General features: G+C 39.4%; 1 protein-coding gene across 1 annotated transcript; it reads left to right on the forward strand.

The window, feature by feature from the left end:
* The first annotated feature begins 2,646 nt into the window (after window positions 1-2,646).
* LOC134744707 (leucine-rich repeat-containing protein 40-like) lies at window positions 2,647-19,852 on the forward strand. The gene is made up of 11 exons (XM_063678627.1): window positions 2,647-2,965; window positions 3,444-3,628; window positions 4,084-4,287; window positions 5,344-5,467; window positions 7,988-8,157; window positions 8,808-8,950; window positions 10,534-10,719; window positions 11,999-12,142; window positions 12,969-13,157; window positions 13,433-13,624; window positions 16,520-19,852. Exons 1-11 carry the CDS (start codon window positions 2,803-2,805, stop codon window positions 16,626-16,628), a joined length of 1,809 nt encoding a protein of 602 aa, XP_063534697.1. The 5' UTR covers window positions 2,647-2,802; the 3' UTR covers window positions 16,629-19,852.
* The last annotated feature ends 1,269 nt before the right edge of the window (window positions 19,853-21,121 follow it).

Raw genomic sequence — 21,121 nt, forward strand, 5'->3', positions numbered from 1 at the left:
CGAACTTATCAGTTTAAGGGATTTCTTCCACTTAAAAAAGAAGGGAAGGTAAGCAAATAATATAATACTCACAAAAGGTAAGGGTCTTAGAATAAATCTAACTACTTTTTTGTTGTCGACTGTACCATCAGTCGTAAGGCCCCATTCGCACGAGAGCTTAAAAAGCGTTGCGTGTATGACGCACCCATAAGTAAGAGCGAGAAAGAGATATCGCTTGCTCGCTCTTACTTCGTGCGAATGGGGCCTAAGTGCATGGCGACTTTATCAATGAATTCATTCATAGTTTCTCCATGCAATTTCTCAGCTCACTGTACGTTCGAACCAAAGTTCGAACGCGGTTTACCTAACCAACCTCCTTATTTTACGTTTGTTATGGCCAACTTTTGAAAAAAAGGACAAATTATGCCAATGTCACATAAGAATGTCCCCCTATCTTTCAGTCTAATTAATTAAATACCCGCAAAACCCTAAAGTTCAAACGGCTTATTCCACTGAAAACGCGATGAAATTGATACATTCCCATTAGGTAAGAATGTATTCAAGATAGTAGGTAGGTAGGTACTAGGTACTACTCCTACAGTATTGTAGAGGTAGAAGTACGTACCTATGATTTGGCTGCAGGGTAGGTAAAAAGATTTCAAATCTCTATTCCAGCTCAGCAAGGCTCTCTTTATTCTTAGAAATCAGTGTGCAAAGTTGCAGTTCATCCGGAAAAGAGAGTAAGTAACATAATGCAGGTAGAATGGAGTTTTAAGTTTTTAATTAAAAAGCGATCGAAACTCGCAATTGTTGTGGTTGAATTTTGCAGTATTTTGCTGTAGCAAGTTAATATGTGCAATTCGTTTCTTTTGTCTACCTTATACGTAGCTACTTGTACAGTTCGCGTAATAAATATAAGGAATTTCGAGCTGAGGGAGGAGGGAGCATCAGGAGTGGGGGTTAAGCGGGGCTTCTCTACGATCTCTCGAACTTCGTGCGCGAACTGCATATTATCCATACTAATATTATAAATGCGAATCGATGCGAACTGTCTGTCTGTCTGACTGTGTGTTACCTCTTCACGCTTAATTAAACCGCTGAACCGATTTTGTTGAAATTTAGCATAGTGATAGGTTGAGTTCCGGGGAAGGACATAGGATAGTTTATTAAATCATCCCTTAAGACGGTGAAAAGCGGGGTGGAATCATGGTGGAATTGAAATAATTAATTAATTGCCTGATAATTTGTGTGCATATTATGCTCAAATTGAATGATTGCTGTTAGATTTTCTCCAGGCGCTAAGCTTACTCTAGCTGCTGTTACTGGTTCCACGCAGTCGAAGTCGCGGGCAAAAGCTAGTAGTGTATAAAACCTTCATTATGCTTAAGTATATTATGGAGTGGTTACTTTTGTAGGAAAAATTGCAACATCCAGTTAAGCTGATGGATTAGTACCTGAACGATGTTAAATTGTAACATGATGCATGATCACAACGAGTTAAATTCACCTAAAGCCTTTCACAATGAATTCGAAGGTGAGTCATACATACAATTTCGCGCCTTTTTCTACTGACAAAGTGAGTTAGTCAGAGTATAGCATAGAGTAACTTATACTAGAGCGGTACTGTCATAGTAAATTTTGTAACCCCAGTAAATTCACTGCCATCTGTCGACACACTTTAAAACTAAAAATGAATATTTATAAAAATACGATAGAATGTATTTAAATATAGATAAATGATTTTTTTTATTTGCATTAATTATTTTTATGATTTTGACCCATGTTCTTTCACTGATATGCGTTAAAATTGTTAAATAACAAACGACCGTCAACGCCATCTATACTACTTTAGGCTAAAACTAGTAGCGCCCTCTGAACGAGAATCAAATTTTCTTTATTTTCGAGGCACGTTTTTTCCTTAGACTGTATCCATCTATTACGGAGTTATATCTATCTTTGGAGTATACATAAACAATCAAGTGGACAAAGGGCCTACCGAGTACTGACAACATAGAAAAATCGAAAATCGTTATCTGCCTTATTATCGCTCTTGCATATACGAGCTACAGAGCGGAAGGTAAGGTTTTTTGATGTTGGCGGTAGGCCCTCAGGGAGTTTGCCTTCCCCGCTCGATTTTTATTAGTCTCTGAATCGATTTCGACTAATCGATTATCTTTGATCATTATTTTGTATGCTGGTAACATCAATGTAAAGACGTTTTTAGAAGTTTTTAACTAAATACTTTTTTAATAATTGGCAGTACTAGCAACATATATTTTTTACGCAATCATTATAATATAATGAGAAATCGGGTACTGCAGCTGTTAATTAGAGAAGTTGGAAATAAGAAACAAATAGGGTAATTCAATATTATAGTACCTATTGTAAGTTACGTGCTCAATTTGCAGTGCCCTTACAGGGTTCATAGCTTGATCACCATTTTAATGTAAGACCTTATTGTACCTATGAAAGCAATAAATTACTGATTACTGATTCTTACAAATTGTTATTACGATAAATAACGACATGCTCTTGCTAGTTTTATGTACGCGTTTAGATTTAAGGATATTAAAAACATCTCTTGCTTGTTTTGATTTTGTTTGACATTGACATTGACGTACAGTACAGTACAGTATTAGTGTCAGTACTGTTAGTAGTGAACTTCGTCGTAGGGTAGTTCACTGTTCAGGGACAATGTTTATTTTAATAATTTTTTAGTTCATTTGCAAGTAGTTATAGCCGTATTCTATTACGTGAACGTTCATTCTAATAAGTAGTTTGTTTACTTTAGCTGTACGCTAGAATTTTCGTTTGTTTTTAAACATGTCTCGTAGACCCCATACAAAATCGCGTATAAAAGTGTGTGATAAATCTGTTTTCCACCTTCAAGATAAGAAGGCAGACGAGAGCGTGTTGACGAATGGTCTGATTAAGTCGGCTAAGCGTACGGGGCAGCTCAACCTGAGCGGGCGCGGCCTGGGAACTGGTGTGACTTCCTGACTTTGATATTCGCTAGTTAATTACTTCCTACTGCGCATTATTGTAAACACTTGCAGAGACAGGAAGTACAGGTTGGCTGGAGACTATTGTAGGAATTTAGTTTTACAGCTTTGCATTAATTAAATGATAAATAAGATTTTGTTTTATTTCTATGTCAGAAAATGGGAGGTATATGAAAGTATATATTTGAAGTGTCAAGAAAAAATTCGAGTAGGTAATTTTTTTTGACACTGGAAATAGGCTAAATTTAACACCCTCCCAAAGTATTAAAATTTTATAAGTTATGGCATTTCCTCCTGAGACCCAGAAGTACTTGTTTTGTTTCTACCCAAATCTCTCTTAGGAGGATAAAATATAATAGTAAGGGTTAATTCTTGCAAAAATAAAATTTTCCAATAATTTCAGATGTCATTATTATTTCCCCATATTAAACTTCCGTTTTAACTATTTTCAACATATTTCAGTCCCAGAAAACGTGTGGAAAATAGAGGAGCTGGTATTAGAGGAGGTGAAAGAAGTGGATTTTGTGCGAGAGGACCGGCACAACTGGTGGAACAGTGAGCCCCTGAAGTTCCTGGACCTCAGCTCCAATGCCATCGCTGCCATTCCTCCCGACGTTAAATTCTTGCAGGAGCTTGTCACTTTGAAGGTAGAGTTATATTATGTATATATTTATTTATTTTATTTTCGAACATCAGTATCAGTATTTTCGAATATTACATTCAATTATGATCTCAGTCACCAGTTGGTATTGCGACAAGTATAACAGACATTTCTGCTTGGTAAAAATTACAAGTTAAATAAAAATGTAATTGTATCCAACTGTATTAACCTCTCGTATGCACCATCACGATTGCTATTTATATGGCAATTTTTTGACATGCGCGTACGAAAGGTTAAAAAGTACAGTTGAAAGAATTTAATTTCTGTCGCATTTCATATCTTGTCTCAGTAACAATCAATGTGAAAGGTGCTACGGACCTCATACTATTTTCACTGTAACAAGGTACAAAATGGCACTGAGACAACATTCCTTGACCGTACATGTCAAAGTTAACTTTCGCTAATTTTATTCAGCTTATTTTCTATGTTTAAAAATTTTAGCTTCACAACAATGCATTAACCTCCCTGCCAGAAGAAATAGGCGAGCTGAAGAACCTGTCCAACCTCAGCCTGAACCATAACAAGCTAGTCACTCTGCCAAATTCTTTCTTCCGGCTCGGTGAGCTCCGGTGGCTCAGCCTCGCTCACAACCAGCTTGAGAAGATACAACCTGACTTTGGCGATTTGGTCATGTTGACCTTTCTGGTACGTATAGATAATTAATGAATAATGTAAAACTTTCTACATTACAAGCAACATACAGTTATGATACAATAGGGTATTTGACTACTAGTCAAATCAGTTTCTTTTTTCGAATTGTCAAAACAATTTTCCTACTATGGAATTTATATGAAACACTAGCATGTGACTTCACAATCAAATTACTTACTCTTTATAGTTTTATAGGGGTTTTAAAATAGAAATGTGTCTAAAAATACCTGTTGTCTACATTTCTCTATCTTTTGGTGTTTTATTTCATGCATGGTGTATAATAATTTATTTCTAATACAGTCAAATACCCTATTTGGAGTAACATACAGCATATATAATTTTGAAATTTAAGGGGAAGCCTTTTCTCTATATAGAATTTAGAATGATGCTGATACTCGTAGTGTCCTGTCTAGTGTCTACACTGTTGTTTTGTGAGTGGCCTCTCTACACTTTCTCCCTCAACTATAACAAATGGACTCTAATCTAATATAATAATACAGTACAATTTAACTAAGGCACTAATGCTGACACAAGAGAGCCGGATTACTTTTAGTATGTCTTAGAAGTACATTACTAAAATACTAAATTCAAAGAAAATTCTACTGTTATCTGAAACTTAACAATTTGTAAAGAGATTGAAGTGCGATAATGTAAGTGCCGGATTAACGAGATTTCACTGTACATATAAAATAGGCACCTAAACGGTCGCGTACTGTGCGGTTTAAGAGGAATTTCCTCCCGCGTACGCTTCGGCTGTGGAATGAGCTCCCTGCCGAGGTTTTCCCGAGGGGCTATAGTATGGGGTTCTTCAAAAAAGAAGTGTACAGGTTTTTAAAGGGTCGGCAACGCGCGTGTGATATCTCCGGTGTTGCAGGCGGGCCGTATGCTTGATTGCCACCGACGTGGTATACAAAAAAAAAAAAAAAAAAAATAGGCGGTTATAACTAGTGCCGCATCTGATCGAGGTGATGGTGTGATAACTGTCTTTTATTTTTTCCAGGACTGCTGTTATGAGACGTATTTAATAATAACAATATCTTGAAATTGTAGGATCTGTCCCACAACAAACTCGCCGCCCTGCCCCCGGGCATGGGCTACCTAGTGCGCTTAGTGGAGCTCAATCTGTCACACAACCAGCTGCAAGAGCTACCGCCTGACATCGTCAATTTAAGAGGTAACTTTCAAGATCTGTCCCATAACAAACTGCCGCCCTGCCTCCGGGCATGAGCTACCTAGTGCCCTAATAGTGCGCTCGAGCTCAATCTGTCACACAACCAGCTGCAAGAAATATACCGCCTGAAATCGTCAATTTAAGAGGTAAATTACAGGATCTTTTCCACAAACTCGTCGCCCTGCCCACAGGCATGGGCTACCTAGTGCGCTTAGTGGAGCTCAATCTGTCACACAACCAGCTGCAGGAGCTAGCGCCTGACATCGTCAATTTAAGAGGTAAACATAATTAAATATAACAACCCCTTATAAGGCATAACGGTATCAGAAATTATGCAAAATTGAATCCTAATACTTTGGAATAAAGTTTCAAATCAGTTAGAAAATATATTCCCTTTGCCTTATAAAGGCTTAAAATAAGTGACTCACGTCTTTTAAAATGGAAAATCTCAACTAATAATACATCTCTTCTTCTCAGCATATTTGCGTTTACTGCTGAACATATGCCTCTTTCATGGATTTCCAATGTATTCTGAATGCAGCGGTTCTATGCCAGGTCGGCCCTGCCGTCTTTCTAATGTCGTCCGACCATCTGGCTCGTGGTTTTCCTTCCCTTCGGCTTCCCAGTCGAGTCGAGGTCTCCAGAACAGTACTCGCGGGCCCCATCGGTCGTCATCCCTGCGACTGATATGGCCGGCCCATTTCCACTTCACATCTCTACTGATATTATAATTGTGAATAGCTCAGCCTGTCTGTCACCTGAAACAATTTTGATGAATTTTGCTATGGAGATAATTATATTATTTAGTTTGTTTACCAAGAAAGGATAGTTTTTAGCACAAAAAATATTCCTTATGAGGAATGAAGTGAAGAGGAATACGGAAATACTAATTCCACGCAGAAAAAATCGCGGGCAGACGATATCGGATCGGAACCGGTTTTTTTGAAAAACCTCGAAATAATCCAATATTTATATTTATTTTATACTCTTTACGTAGGACATGGTAGAACTGAATCATGTATTTAGGTAACAACTTCGTATTATTAGATTGTCCCATTTAAAATGAAATAATAAACCTAAGAACGAAAAAGAACGTAATAATACCGGTATTTTTTGTATGAAGAAAAAACCGGTTCCGAGCCTTGGACGCTGGTATTTAAGAGGCCGGTGTCGATTTTAGTCGAAAAAATGTAAAATTGATAGATTTAGTCGATGAAATTGTACACCTTTTGTTACCAAATTGAAATAACAAGTACTGGTTTCTATTAGCACGACTTCTTATCTTGCCTTTAATCAGATCAATTTTTTGAAAACAGACTTACTAAAGTAGTAATGATTTTTTTTCTGAAGGACGTTTAGGTAAACGCGCGTAAAGCACTGATTTTGTCGCTCTTATTTGTAAATTTCGTAAAGTTTGGACTGCTAAAAATGGTAAATTTGTATTACACATATTCTGTACTTGACCTTTATCAGATTACATTTTTGTTATATGACTTAGAGTTCGAGGAAATGAAAGTTAAACGAATTCAATTTTCTCCAGAAATTACTTCAAAACAAGTAACAATTTCTCTGAAAATCGACTTAATTTCAACGTAATTTGGATACTTGAATAATCTACAACATTTGCTGAAACTATTCTTATGCATCAATTTGTATAATTTACCACCATAATTTTTTGATGAATTTTTAAAAACTGCCCCTTCTCTTCATATATTACCGGTGACGCACGCTCGCGACCTCATTATTAAAAGGCAAGATGAGAAAACGTGCTAATAGGAACCAATACTTGTTATTTAGATATTACGTAACAAAACGTGTATAATTTCAACGACTAAATCTATCAATTTTAAATTTTTGCTCCAAAATCGACTACGGCCTCTTAATGTCTGAGTCTCACGGAAGTTTTGTTATTAACTATTAATGACTCTTTACGAACATAATAATGGAAAAATAAAGTACGTATCCATTTCTTGTTATTGTTCTGTTTCGCTGTTTCTATTTGTAATTCATATGGAGTTTGCATAACACGCGCATTGCGCGGTCGAGTGAGTTTATTGAATACTTTAGGTAAATCCCACGGTCTTTAGACACGCGTCGCCACTTATTTACTCAGACGGACGCGGATATTGGTAATGGTTTATGGAGCACTTCATTTGCGATTTTGATATAGGCCACTATCGCGTTGGGATATTCCAATACCTACCATCTTATAAGTTATTATCAATGCGAAGGCACGGATTATATAATAGTTCTTACGAAAGGTTCAGCTTATCTGTCTGTTATCTCTTCACGCTTAAACCGTTGAACTGATTTAGATGAAATTTTGTATGGAGATAGTATGAGTTCCGGGAAAGAACATCGGATAGTTTTCATCACGGAAATCGTCATGTACGCAGACGAAGTCGCGGGCAGAAACTGGTACTTTATAACCACAAATAAACCTCGATCTCTTGAACTGTCGTGAAGAGGAGACATTTTTTGGTGTCCTGTGTCTGTTTATACAAAAGTTTTATTTTATTTTAGACCTAAAGAAAATGAACATAAGCAACAACAATCTACGCTCGCTGCCGGCACTTGGGGAGCTCAGACGAATGGAAATACTAGACGCGAACCACAATGATATTCAAGAGTTACCGGACTGCTACGGTTGTACAGCTTTGAAAGAAATCTATTTGGCTAATAACTACATTAAGGTAATTTCCATGTGACTATTTATAAAATAATTACTATTTTGACAGTTTCCAAAGTTTGGTCCTCATGTCTACACATTTCTATAATAATAGTTTTGATATGTTTATATTTTTATTACACATATACAAATTATGTCAGTCAAAGGGCGTAGTTACTGTCAGCTACTCTTTATGTACCTAATATGTCAAATCAAAACGATTAGTTACAGTAAAAACGCATTTCGTTACGTCACTATTAATTTACCTCTTTTTAATGAGTTTTCGTTTATTGATGATATACTTTTTTTTAAAGCATTGCCGTAAATATTTAAATCAGTACGGTTTCACTCACTATTATTTTTGAGTCGCTTTTGGCGACATGTTTCGGATTCGTCGGGAAACCTTCCTCAGGCACGAGTGTCCGCGGCGGCTGTACTCCGTGAACTGCCCGCGCCGCCCGCCTCGTCGCTCCTTGCGCGCGCGCTGATGGGGCGGATATGTCTCACGATAGTATAATTTCGATCATTTCCGTAAATTTGATTGCATGACCGGTGTGAACCAATACAATTGATCTATAAGAAAATACCCTGTTATGTTTTTTTAACATATCAAACATATGTAAACTAGTAGAATCATAAATTTATAACATGGCAACTGCTACTTGCTTCCTTTAGGAAATAACTGAAGAGTTTTGTGATCAAATGCAACACCTGAACGTGCTGAACATCAGAGACAACCAACTGGAGGTGTTACCGGAGAATGTCACTTTGCTACAGAAGCTGAAACGACTAGACCTTAGCAATAACAGTCTAAACAAGTAAGTATTTATATTACACTTGATGCACTGTATTAGTTGCGAGGGGCCTGCATTTTTCCTTCAACACATCATTTTATCAATCAATCATCATCATTGTTCTCGCCTGAAACACAGGTAGTTCAGGCACATGAAAAACTTCACTATTTTGTAAGTCTTTGTTTTGTATGAATGTAAGCATGCCACGTATTTTTGAATAAATTATGTTTATTTTTATTGTTGCGTATGTATGAAGAGTTGGCAATGTGCTTTTGACCTAAATAGAGCTGAGAGTCCAGTACACTGGCGTCCGCTCGCCGTCAGGCGGGCTGTACGCGTATTTGCTACCGTCGTGATATAAACAAATTAAGTACCAATCAGCTTATTGTCTATAACAAAAGAAGTTGAAAAACCGGCCAAGTGCGAGTCGGTCTCGCGCACGTAGGGTTCCGTACCATTACGCAAGAAAACGGCAAAAAAATCACGTTTGTTGTATGGGAGCCCCACTTAAATATTTATTTTATTCTGTTTTAGTATTTGTTGTTATAGCGGCAACAGAAATACATCATCTGTGAAAATTTAAACTGTCTAGCTATCACGGTACAGCCTGGTGACAGACAGACAGCGGAGTCTTAGTAATAGGGTCCCGTTTTTACCCTTTGGGTACGGAACCGTAAAAATGGTTAGTTTAGTTTCCGATTCGCCGAATTCTTGTTTCGTCGAATTCTCTTTTAGTCAGATTCTGACGTCCTAAAGTAAGTCCCGAACCGAAAAAATTAATACTTGTTACCAGCTATATACATATAGTTGCATTTTGACCCCCTGGCCATTAATTGACCCTCGTCTCACCTCTCGCAAGTGACGACTAGGCCAAACACTGCTCATTCATTATCTCAATAATAGACTATTTAGTCCAGCCTGGGAAATATCTAGATTTTTTTTTGTATTATCGGATAAGCACAAACTTTTCAATAACATAGTGTAAAAATGCCATCATAACGAAAGTAATGATGTTTATTGTGTTGTGGCACTTCCACACCCTGTCTCTTTTAGAGTCTGTGCAGAGTTAGCTTAGACGGACTCTAAGTTTTTGTAATTAGGTACTCTCCTATGTGCCTATAATTTTGAGCAGAGATACATTGATTGAGTAAGATGCGTAAAATCTAGACAATTTCGTGCTTTAAATTTGACAGGTAAACGAGATGGCGCTGTTCAGCTCTATATATTTTGCGGTAACTGTCAAAAGTTGACGTTTGGCGCAGTTAGACTACTTCCCTATTGACTTTGAGTTTTTTTTTTATATTATAGGACATTCTTACACAGATTGACTAAGTCCCACAGTAAGCTCAAGAAGGCTTGTGTTATGGGTACTCAGACAACGATATATATAATATACAAATACATAAATACATAGAAAACACCCAAGACTCAGGAACAAATATCTGTGTTCATCACACAAAGAAATGCCCTTACCGGGATTCGAACCCAGAACCATCGGCTTCACAGGCAGGGTCACTACCCACCACTACCCACAGGCCAGACCGGTCGTCAAATGCTACGGATTTCTGGTATTATTTTTAAGTTGACCATGTGTTCCCGTTTTTTAGGCTACCCAAAAACCTCGGCCTCCTAACCCAACTCCAAAGCATCAGCATGGACGGCAACAAGCTGTCCTTCGTGCGACAAGACGTGATCCGCGGCGGCACCGACCGCATGATGAAGTTCCTCCGAGACCGCATGCACGACGAGATCCAAGCCGAAACCAGGGTCAATAAAGACCAGTGGCCGGACAAGTAAGAATTTCAAACAGGTTTACCAAATATCACGCTAGATGGCGCTGTGCCGTGCGCGGCGGTTTCTACAACGCGCTAACGACATTTTTACTGAAATCACCTACCTATATAAGGGTTTACCTATATAAGGGTTGGGGGGAGAGAGAGAGAGACCTCTAGATATTCAATTTGGCTTCTATTTATCGTTGGTCACGCCCCCCAAAGCTACGCCCACAACTTGCCAAATAAGTTGGTAGATATTCACTTTGGATGCGGCACCGCCTCGTTGTAAGAGCGTATTTTTTGTCATATAGGTGGCAAACGCTATAGAGTCGCAAAAGAGAAGAATTGTGGAATGTAGTGGGCCCCATATATTCAACGACTCTTCCCTTTCCGCACCATAGACATAGTTATATACAAGTAATTATAGACGCGCCACCGAGCGACCCCCCGGTAAGAGAAAGAATATTCATATAAAATTTGGGCAGCATAGGATTTATTTCTCTTTCACTCTTATAAATTCTGGTATTTCGCCATCGCCTCCTACCTATGATATGATGCCACCCGGTCGATGATAAAGACAAAGCATGGCACTATTTTCTCTTTCCTCTTATAGGAATCGCAATAAGACTATCTTTCTCTATCAAAGAGTGTCAGGCCCTTGTTCCGCACAGTCTCTATACGTGCGTAGCGGCGCTACCTCGCTCACACACCGGAGCGGCGTGCGGATCTGCATCTGCAATAGTGTGATAACCCGGAAAGCAACGTTGTTTCATTGAAATAAAGCATTTGATTGGCTTGCCAAGTGAGATTAGGTGAGATTTTTTTAACTCGATCCTCACTGAATGCCTCACGTTCACGTTATTAATGTATAAACGCCGGTGGTAATATTACTTACGATAGGCTTATTACAGTCCCCACAACCGGGCATTTTTTTCTGTAGTGATGCACTGGACTTTTTTTTCCAAAATAGGTAAATTTAATCCTCCTCCTTCTTTTCTACTAGGAGGAAAAAAGGGTCCCAAGTTTTATTTTTCCATTCCGTTACCATTTTTTAAACACTTTGCACGGCCGAGTACGGTGGTAACGAAATGGAAAGTACGTAAAATGTATGAAAAATTTAGGACAATGTTTCTTTCCTAGGAGCGTGGAACCAGCTCATGATTCTGGGCACAAATAACATTAAATTTACATATCCTAAAAAAAAATCCAGTGCATCACTACTGAAAAAAATGCCCAACCCACAACTACTGCTATATCTTCCGACTTCAGTTGCACGAACTTCTTTTTTTCTTTTAAGGTTCACACTAAAGAAGAACCAAGCATTAATGTTGCCCGGCCGAGAATTGACGTCGGTTCCCGACGAGGTGTTCTGTAACGCGGCCGAAGCGCAAGTGCATATCATCGACATATCCAAGAACAATTTGACACAAGTGCCTACAGGGTAAGGGCGGGGTAATTAAATGCAAGTGCGAGTCGGACTCGCGCACGAAGGGTTCCGTACCATTACGGAAAAAACGGCAAAAAAAACACGTTTGTTGTATCGGAGCCCCACTTCAATATGTATTTTATTCTGTTTTTAGTATTTGTTCTTATAGCGGCAACAGAAATACATCATCTGTGAAAATTTCAACTGTCTAGCTACCACGGTTCATGAGATACAGCCTGGTGACAGACGGACAGCGGAGTCTTAGTAATAGGGTCCCGTTTTTACATTTTGGGTACGGAACCCTAAAAACTAATTTTTCATTATACCAGCTCGTAAAGGCTCTCTTTATTCGTCAAAAATTGATGACAAAGTTTCATTTTCCCCATACTCTTATGGGCAAAATAATTAGTTAGTTAGTTGCAAAAATTTTCCTCTTGTTGGTTGGTGGAATTTACTTTTAAGTGATGATATTGAATTTTTGAATGATAAATATTTTATTGATGATAAACACATTAACATTCATTAATATTTCATTTGCAGTTAATATTTTCCTCGCGTTGGTGTGGTGAACATTTTTGTGTTTCACTCAGAAAAGTTTGTTTAGCCCTTGTACTTTGAAACTCTCGCTATGACTCTTATTTTACTTCCACCTTTCCGTCAGATACTTTCTGCTGATAAGGACAGAGAAAGGTATATGTTGTTTTTCTGTCCCTCTTACCACAAATATGGCAACACTAACCAATCCTCTAATTAGTTCAATAAACCTGAGCAGGTGAAAAACTTTGTCACAAAGATGCGATGAAAACAATTGATGAGAATGTGATTTTCATTTAATTTTTAGCATATATATCGTGCGAGAGACGCTATCGCAACTCGTCTTATCTTCTAACCACCTGTCGGAACTGCCCGCCGGGGTGGGACAATGCAAACACCTTCAGCTCCTGGATATCAGCAAGAACAGCCTCAGTGAGCTGCCGCCTCAACTGGAGGCTCTCAAAGAACTAAGGGAACTCGTCATATCCAACAACAAGTAAGGCTAACTGGCGCAGTCCCCGTATGTTTGTAGTTTGTGTTGCCTACAAGTAACTTGTCTAAGTTTACCGCCGAAAGCACCAATCACGATCTGATGGAGTTTGCCGTTTCAAATGTAGCTTTGTGCACGGTTTAAGATTTCTAACTTGTTTCATTAGATGTTATTACTACTCCAAATTGAAGATTTCGTAAAACAATAAATAAGGTAATTCAATTTGAAATCCTTATCTCCTTATTTGAGATGATAATGCAAAACCCTCTTATTGTTTATAGGTTCACCCACATCCCACATTGCGTATACTCGCTGGATAACCTCGAGATCCTACTAGCGGCCGAGAACAAGATCAGCGAGATCAACGTCTCGTCGGACGCGCTGGCGAAGCTGCCCCGCCTCGCTGTGTTAGATCTCGCTAACAACAGCATCGCTAGCGTACCACCAGAGCTGGGCAACTTCACACACCTGAGGTATGTACTGATAGAATACCAGCGAGATCAACATCAGACGCGCTGGCGAAGCTGCCTCGCCTCGCTGTGTTAGATCTCGCTAACAACAGCATCGATAGCGTACCACTAGAGCTGGGCAACTTCACACACTTCAGGTATGTACTGATAGACTACCAGCGAGATCAACATCAGACGCGCTGGCGAAGCTGCCTCGCCTCGCTGTGTTAGATCTCGCTAACAACAGCATCGCTAGCATACCACCAGAGCTGGGCAACTTCACACACCTCAGGTATGTACTGATAGAATACCAGCGAGATCAACATCAGACGCGCTGGCGAAGCTGCCTCGCCTCGCTGTGTTAGATCTCGCTAACAACAGCATCGATAGCGTACCACCAGAGCTGGGCAACTTCACACACCTCAGGTATGTACTGATAGAATACCAGCGAGATCAACATCAGACGCGCTGGCGAAGCTGCCTCGCCTCGCTGTGTTAGATCTCGCTAACAACAGCATCGCTAGCATACCACCAGAGCTGGGCAACTTCACACACCTCAGGTACTGATAGAATACCAGCGAGATCAACATCAGACGCGCTGGCGAAGCTGCCTCGCCTCGCTGTGTTAGATCTCGCTAACAACAGCATCGATAGCGTACCACCAGAGCTGGGCAACTTCACACACCTCAGGTATGTACTGATAGAATACCAGCGAGATCAACATCAGACGCGCTGGCGAAGCTGCCTCGCCTCGCTGTGTTAGATCTCGCTAACAACAGCATCGATAGCGTACCACCAGAGCTGGGCAACTTCACACACCTCAGGTATGTACTGATAGAATACCAGCGAGATCAACATCAGACGTGCTGGCGAAGCTGCCTCGCCTCGCTGTGTTAGATCTCGCTAACAACAGCATCGCTAGGATACCACCAGAGCTGGGCAACTTCATACACCTCAGGTATGTACTGATAGAATACCAGCGAGATCAACATCAGACGCGCTGGCGAAGCTGCCTCGCCTCGCTGTGTTAGATCTCGCTAACAACAGCATCGATAGCGTACCACCAGAGCTGGGCAACTTCACACACCTCAGGTATGTACTGATAGAATACCAGCGAGATCAACATCAGACGCGCTGGCGAAGCTGCCTCGCCTCGCTGTGTTAGATCTCGCTAACAACAGCATCGCTAGCATACCACCAGAGCTGGGCAACTTCACACACCTCAGGTATGTACTGATAGAATACCAGCGAGATCAACATCAGACGCGCTGGCGAAGCTGCCTCGCCTCGCTGTGTTAGATCTCGCTAACAACAGCATCGATAGCGTACCACCAGAGCTGGGCAACTTCACACACCTCAGGTATGTACTGATAGAATACCAGCGAGATCAACATCAGACGCGCTGGCGAAGCTGCCTCGCCTCGCTGAGTTAGATCTCGCTAACAACAGCATCGCTAGCATACCACCAGAGCTGGGCAACTTCACACACCTCAGGTATGTACTGATAGAATACCAGCGAGATCAACATCAGACGCGCTGGCGAAGCTGCCTCGCCTCGCTGTGTTAGATCTCGCTAACAACAGCATCGCTAGCGTACCACCAGAGCTGGGCAACTTCACACACCTCAGGTATGTACTGATAGAATACCAGCGAGATCAACATCAGACGCACTGGCGAAGCTGCCCCGCCTTGCTGTGTTAGATCTCGCTAACAACAGCATCGCTAGCGTACCACCAGAGCTGGGAAACTTCACACGCCTCAGGTATGTACTGATAGAATACCAGCGAGATCAACATCAGACGCACTGGCGAAGCTGCCTCGCCTCGCTGTGTTAGATCTCGCTAACAACAGCATCGCTAGCGTACCACCAGAGCTGGGCAACTTCACACACCTGAGGTATTTTCTTCTAAGTCATGATTGCTGCACTCTATAATGAAGTGAACTTTAACCAAAACAGAATTAATAATCTATAACTAATTCTATAAAAGAAAAATATTATACATTTTGTTTTTAATGCAATACATACATATAATCACGCCTATTTCCCGGAGGGGTAGGCAGATACCACGGATTTCCACTTGCTACGATCCTGGATATACCTCTTTCGCTTCCTTCACTTTCATAACATAATATTTCTTTAATGCAATATTCTGCCATGTTTTGAGACCACAGCTGTGGTTTCTCATTTGTAACGTTTTCAACTAAAAGGTACCACATTGTCGGTTGTCGATAAGGTTGATTTCAAATTGAAGCCTTATGGAAGTAGCGTCTTGTTGACAACCGACAATAAGTACCATTTTGGTTGAAAATGGCACATTTAAGGCCTGTGAGGCCAAAGTTAGCTGACATTTGCCCAGGCATTTTCTTGACTTACACCAAAGATAGATATAACTCCGTAATAGATGGATACAGTCTAAGGAAAAAACGTGCCTCGAAAATCACGAAAATTTGATTCTCGATCAGATGGCGCCACTAGTTTTGGCCTACACTCGTATAGAGGGCGTTGACTGTTTCGTTTGTTATTTATAATTTTAACGCATACCAGTGAAAGAACATGGGTCAAAATCATATAAAAATAATTAATGCAAATAAAAAAATCATTTATCCATATTTAAATACATTTTATCGTATTTTTATAAATATTTATTTTTAGTTTTAAAGTGTGTCGACAGATGGCAGTGAATTTACTGGGGTTACAAAATTTACTATGACAGTACCGCTCTAGTATAAGTTACTCTATGCTTACACTAACCATAAATACTGGATCAGTATGTCCCTTTTTTTTTGACGCAGGGGTGAATGCATTTACGCATCTCACCCCCGGGCTGGGGAAGCCCATTGGGGGGTGGTATGTGGGACTCGCTCCTCCCATAACTTCCTCTGCTAGCCAGATTGCTAGATGTTCTAACATATTTTCAGGTCTCTAGAGCTGATGGGCAACATGTTCCGGCAGCCGCGTCACGCCATCTTGGAAAAAGGCACCGCCTCAATACTGTCGTACCTCAGGGACCGCATCCCCACCAAATAACGCCTTGCCCGAGGGCCACAGCACGCTCCGAGCCCCTCTATTGGCTATGTGCGAAGTTGGTGGTGGGGGTAAAACGACGTGATGAAAATATGAACTTTCCTGGGAAGACATCTTACTATTTGGCAGCTGTCAACTGTCAAATCAACAATATGTCCCACACCCACTAGCATCCCACTAGGCTTGCGCCACAGTCATGCACGGAGCGAATACATTTGTTTTAACGGAAGTATGGCGGTCGGCGTTAGCAGCGAGTATACAGTGTGGAAAGAATGGGCCCTGGAGGGAAAATGCCTTATTTGCTCAAAGGAAATATTCTTTTATTTTTTTAAAGAAACAAAACATTCAAAGATTTTTTGAAATTTGCTTGTTTCACCCGGGGATCGAACCGACTAAACATAAAAAAAAACACTATTTTATTCTACTATCCGATACAGTTAATGTTAATGATAACATTTCTCCAAGAAACATGAGACCTTAAACTTGTCTGTCGTACAAAATATCCTTTATGGATATTTAGTATTCAAGAATATTTTTAGACAAGCAAAATTGAATTAAAAAAAATCTTTGAATGCAGTTTTGTTTATAAAAAAAAGGTTTCCTTTAAGCAAAATGAGCTAACTTAAGGTTCTGAGGTACTTTCCCTCCAGGGCACATTCATTCTTTCCACACTATGTTTCGTGGCCCAGACGGTTGCTGATACCACGCTGAAGGGGTGTACTTCAGTGGGGCTAAGAGGGGCAGCTAAAAACGGGTAAGTAGATGCGCATTTATACGTGTTTATTCATGTTTTACATTGCAATACGTATACGTCTCCTCTGGGGACATGTCGCTGGACGTGACGCTGTGCGAAGCGTACGACGCACGAGACCAAGCCCTTATTTCTCGCAAATAAAAACGTATCGTAAGATTTTCAGTAAGGTTCGAATATGAAACTCGTATTTATTTTGACATTGTCTCTCACTCTTCAAAAATTGAAAATAGATTCCCATCCGGAAGAAGGCATGAAGTTTTGCATTCTTTTATAGGCTACTACATCGGTCAAATATATTAAAAATGCAAAGCGTGATGTGAAACTGTATTTTTGTATGTTAAATACGTACAGCGCTGTGGGTAGGCTTAAATTATTTCATATTTAATGCACTAACTTTTGTCAAAAAACCTATAGTTTTTTTTACCGCAAAAACGGAAAAAAGTCCGATTTTTTTGCAATTTTTAGCAAACTACGCAGAAAGCACAAAATACTTTCACATTCCAAAATACAGCTTTACATCACGCTTTGCGTTTTTAGAGTTTTTGTAAGATTTGACTGCTGTATACCTACACACAAACCTACAAACATAAATAAATTTGAATACAAGTTGTAAGGTTTTCATTTCATCTCATTTCATATACTTAGGTTTTTTCTCTTCATTGAGCACAAGCTCTGAATTGCATTTTTTGACAAGATATGTATAGTCTGCATCTTCTCAAATGATTTTTACGCTTAAGACGGTAATCTGTTAAACAAAAGCCATTGTCTCTTTTATGTGAGCGGTCGTCCATTGTGTGTTGGCGCGTGCCACGGCGCGTGCGGCGCTCACTTACAATGGCCGTCCGCTCACACAAAAGAGATTACCGTCTTAAGCGTAAAAATCATTTGAGAAGATGCAGACTATAGTTGCAACCTCTTTAAGAAATGTCTATAGATACCAAGTATCGTACTTTCTTCCGGATCGGACTATATTGAAAGCAGGGACCGGACAACCCTTTCCGCGATAAAACCCCTTTCAATGGGCGACACTTAAACACGGCTAACACATTGAAAGACTTTCCCTTTTGAACTGCAAGCCCATTCATACCCCTACCTTTGACTAACCCTTACCGAAAAGCTAACCAAAAATAAGGCTAGCCCTTAATAAGGGTTACCCTTATCTTTAAGCGCTTTTTATAAAGGTTTCCCTTTGCGTGAAAGAGACAGGATTAGTATATATCTACGGTAGTGTATGAAAAGGAAAGAAAATACGTGCCTAGTCAAAGAACGCCGCCGTCGCCGCCGACGATCGCTCGGATTCGAAGTAATGTGTGCTTTATGAACAAGGTAGACGGCTTAAATTAGCACGCTTATATGCTAAAAGTGAAGCCCTTTATAAGGCTAACCCTTATAAGCAATATGCAAGGTGTTGGTGAGCGGATGATAAGGGTTTTGTAAGGGTATTTGGGCTACCGATTACTCAAATGTGGTAGCTTTATATAAGGGTTTTTAAAAGCAAAACAAAGGGTTTCGTCTGGCAAAGGGTATGGTGAGTTAAGCCTTATGCAATACCCTTATAAAACCCCGATAAGGGATAGCGGGCCGGTCCCTGATTGAAATCTAAGAAACCCCATCATACATAGTTCTTAGATACCATCAAGTAGATTTTAAGTCGCTATACACGCGGTCCATTGCGTTATTCTATAATAATATATTACTATGTATGATACCTCGATACCATCATGTACGATTCATAGCGCGGGAGCAACTTATTAAGCCAAACCCAAGGAAATTTGAACCCTTCTGAATTACGCAATGGACGTTGCTATTGCTTTACCATACAGCCAGAGAATATCAAGCCAAAGTAGTTTTAGAACACCAAATATTATGTTTTTGCGTACCTGTGTCACCCGCCATTTTGTTTATTGTATACTTTGTTGTTTATGCTATTGTTATGCACTTAAGTTAAATCATTGTTATTTTTTGAGCTTGTTATTAAGTAATTAATTTGCGTAAATATTCTTATACAAATATATTAGGTTGTGACATTGTATTAATAATTATTAATAATAATAAAAAATGTATTGGAAGATAAGAATTGGATAAAAAAAAGCTAAATTTATTTACTATACCTACGTTAGAAGTATGATCTATCAACAAAAAACATTCTACGTAACAAATACGCCTAAACTATGCCAAATAAAGGAAAAAAATATTTTTCTGTTGAATCTATTATCGTAGAAACTTGCTCAATAGAAATGACAGCCAAATGATCAAATAATTATATTTTCATTGCAATGCGCATGTTTAAATCTGCAGCTATCATCACCAATTTAAAAGGTTTATGTAACATAGCGGTAATTGTAATTATAATTTTTCCAAGTACGCTTTTATGCTAACGAATGTGAGAAAAAAAAGTATGTGAAATGCTAACGCACAGCTATACCTAAGGTTATAAGTTAAAATTAATAACAGTAAAATTCTCCAAGACGTTATTTGATTCTGATCGTTCGGACTTTGGGGTCATCCATTACTTACATCACACGTTTAGGAGGGGGGGGGGGGGGAGGAGGGGGTCAAGAAAATGTGACAAGGCGGAGGGGGCAGTCACAAACTTTGTGACGTCACATTCTTATTTCAGTTATTTTTTATTCGCTGTACAGTTAAATAACAAGTTTTTTGAACGATAATCGTTTTTAATCGTTTCATTTTCTTTCCTAATCTGTTTTGGGTTATTAAATTACTAATATTTCTTTCGTCAAAAATATTTTGATACTATATTAATAATTTACCGATTTCATTGAAAAAATGTGACGTCACACCAGGGAGGGAGACGTTTGCCAAATTGCCCAAATGTGACCAAGTGTGACAAGGGGTCAAAAAACCTCGAAATTCGTGTGACGTAATTAATGGATGAACCCTTTCCCCATTCGATAATAAAATTGGTATTAGAAAAAAAAACATGTATTACGTCGTTGTTACGCACTATTGTGATATATGTACCACGATAGAGAGTGAATATGCTGGTAGCATTGTATATAGAAGCGTTCTACCTGAATGAAGATAACATAGGTTATTACGTAGGTACCTGTTAAAAAGTAAATTTAAAAATATCAGCTTTTTATCTTTGTCAGAAGTATTAAAAATGCCTCCTCCCAATCGAAATGAAAAGCAGAGTGGACATGAGAGTGTATACCCATTTTATACTCGGCTTAAATCGCCCCTCGCCTGGCAGCACGGACCGTTAAAGTGCCTCAAATATAACTATTAAATTAAAGATTTTAAAAAAACCCTACGCTGTACCAACGAAAGCCATTTTATACCAAAAATGCCTTACATCATTTTGGAAAAGAGCTGATACTCTTCAAACTGTTAGATTGATTTCTATAAAACATAGCTAATAGCAACCGCAAGAAAACTCGCTTTCACGTAAAAGAATCCGCATCGAAATCGGCTCATCCGTCGGAGAGCTACACTGCTACAGATAGACAGACATTGGCGTCAAATATATAACACCCCTCTTTTTGGGTCGGGGATAAAAAATTGTTTGTTTTATGCTGTCGTTGTACAATCTTTTATTACATTACTGTAATTTTCGGTGGAATGCTTCTCAATGTTTTACACCATTTACGTACGGTTTGCAGTATTTGCTAGTATTTTAACTACAAGGCTGTTACCCCAGTTATATTATCTAGTCGTAATAAGTCATTGCAATAACATAGTCACGTAACAGAGTTTTTATTGTTAATGTAATAATATAGCG

The sequence above is a fragment of the Cydia strobilella genome, chromosome 1 (genome assembly GCF_947568885.1).
Source record: "Cydia strobilella chromosome 1, ilCydStro3.1, whole genome shotgun sequence".
Classification (NCBI taxonomy): Eukaryota; Metazoa; Arthropoda; class Insecta; order Lepidoptera; family Tortricidae; genus Cydia; species Cydia strobilella.

Excerpts from the sequence above, each read along its gene's own strand:
- LOC134744707 (XM_063678627.1), top strand. The coding sequence starts at position 2,803 with ATGTCTCGTAGACCCCATACAAAATCGCGTATAAAAGTGTGTGATAAA. Across the intron at positions 12,143-12,968 it reads TTGACACAAGTGCCTACAGG|CATATATATCGTGCGAGAGA; the intron begins GTAAGGGCGGGG and ends TTTAATTTTTAG. Across the intron at positions 13,625-16,519 it reads GGCAACTTCACACACCTGAG|GTCTCTAGAGCTGATGGGCA; the intron begins GTATGTACTGAT and ends ACATATTTTCAG.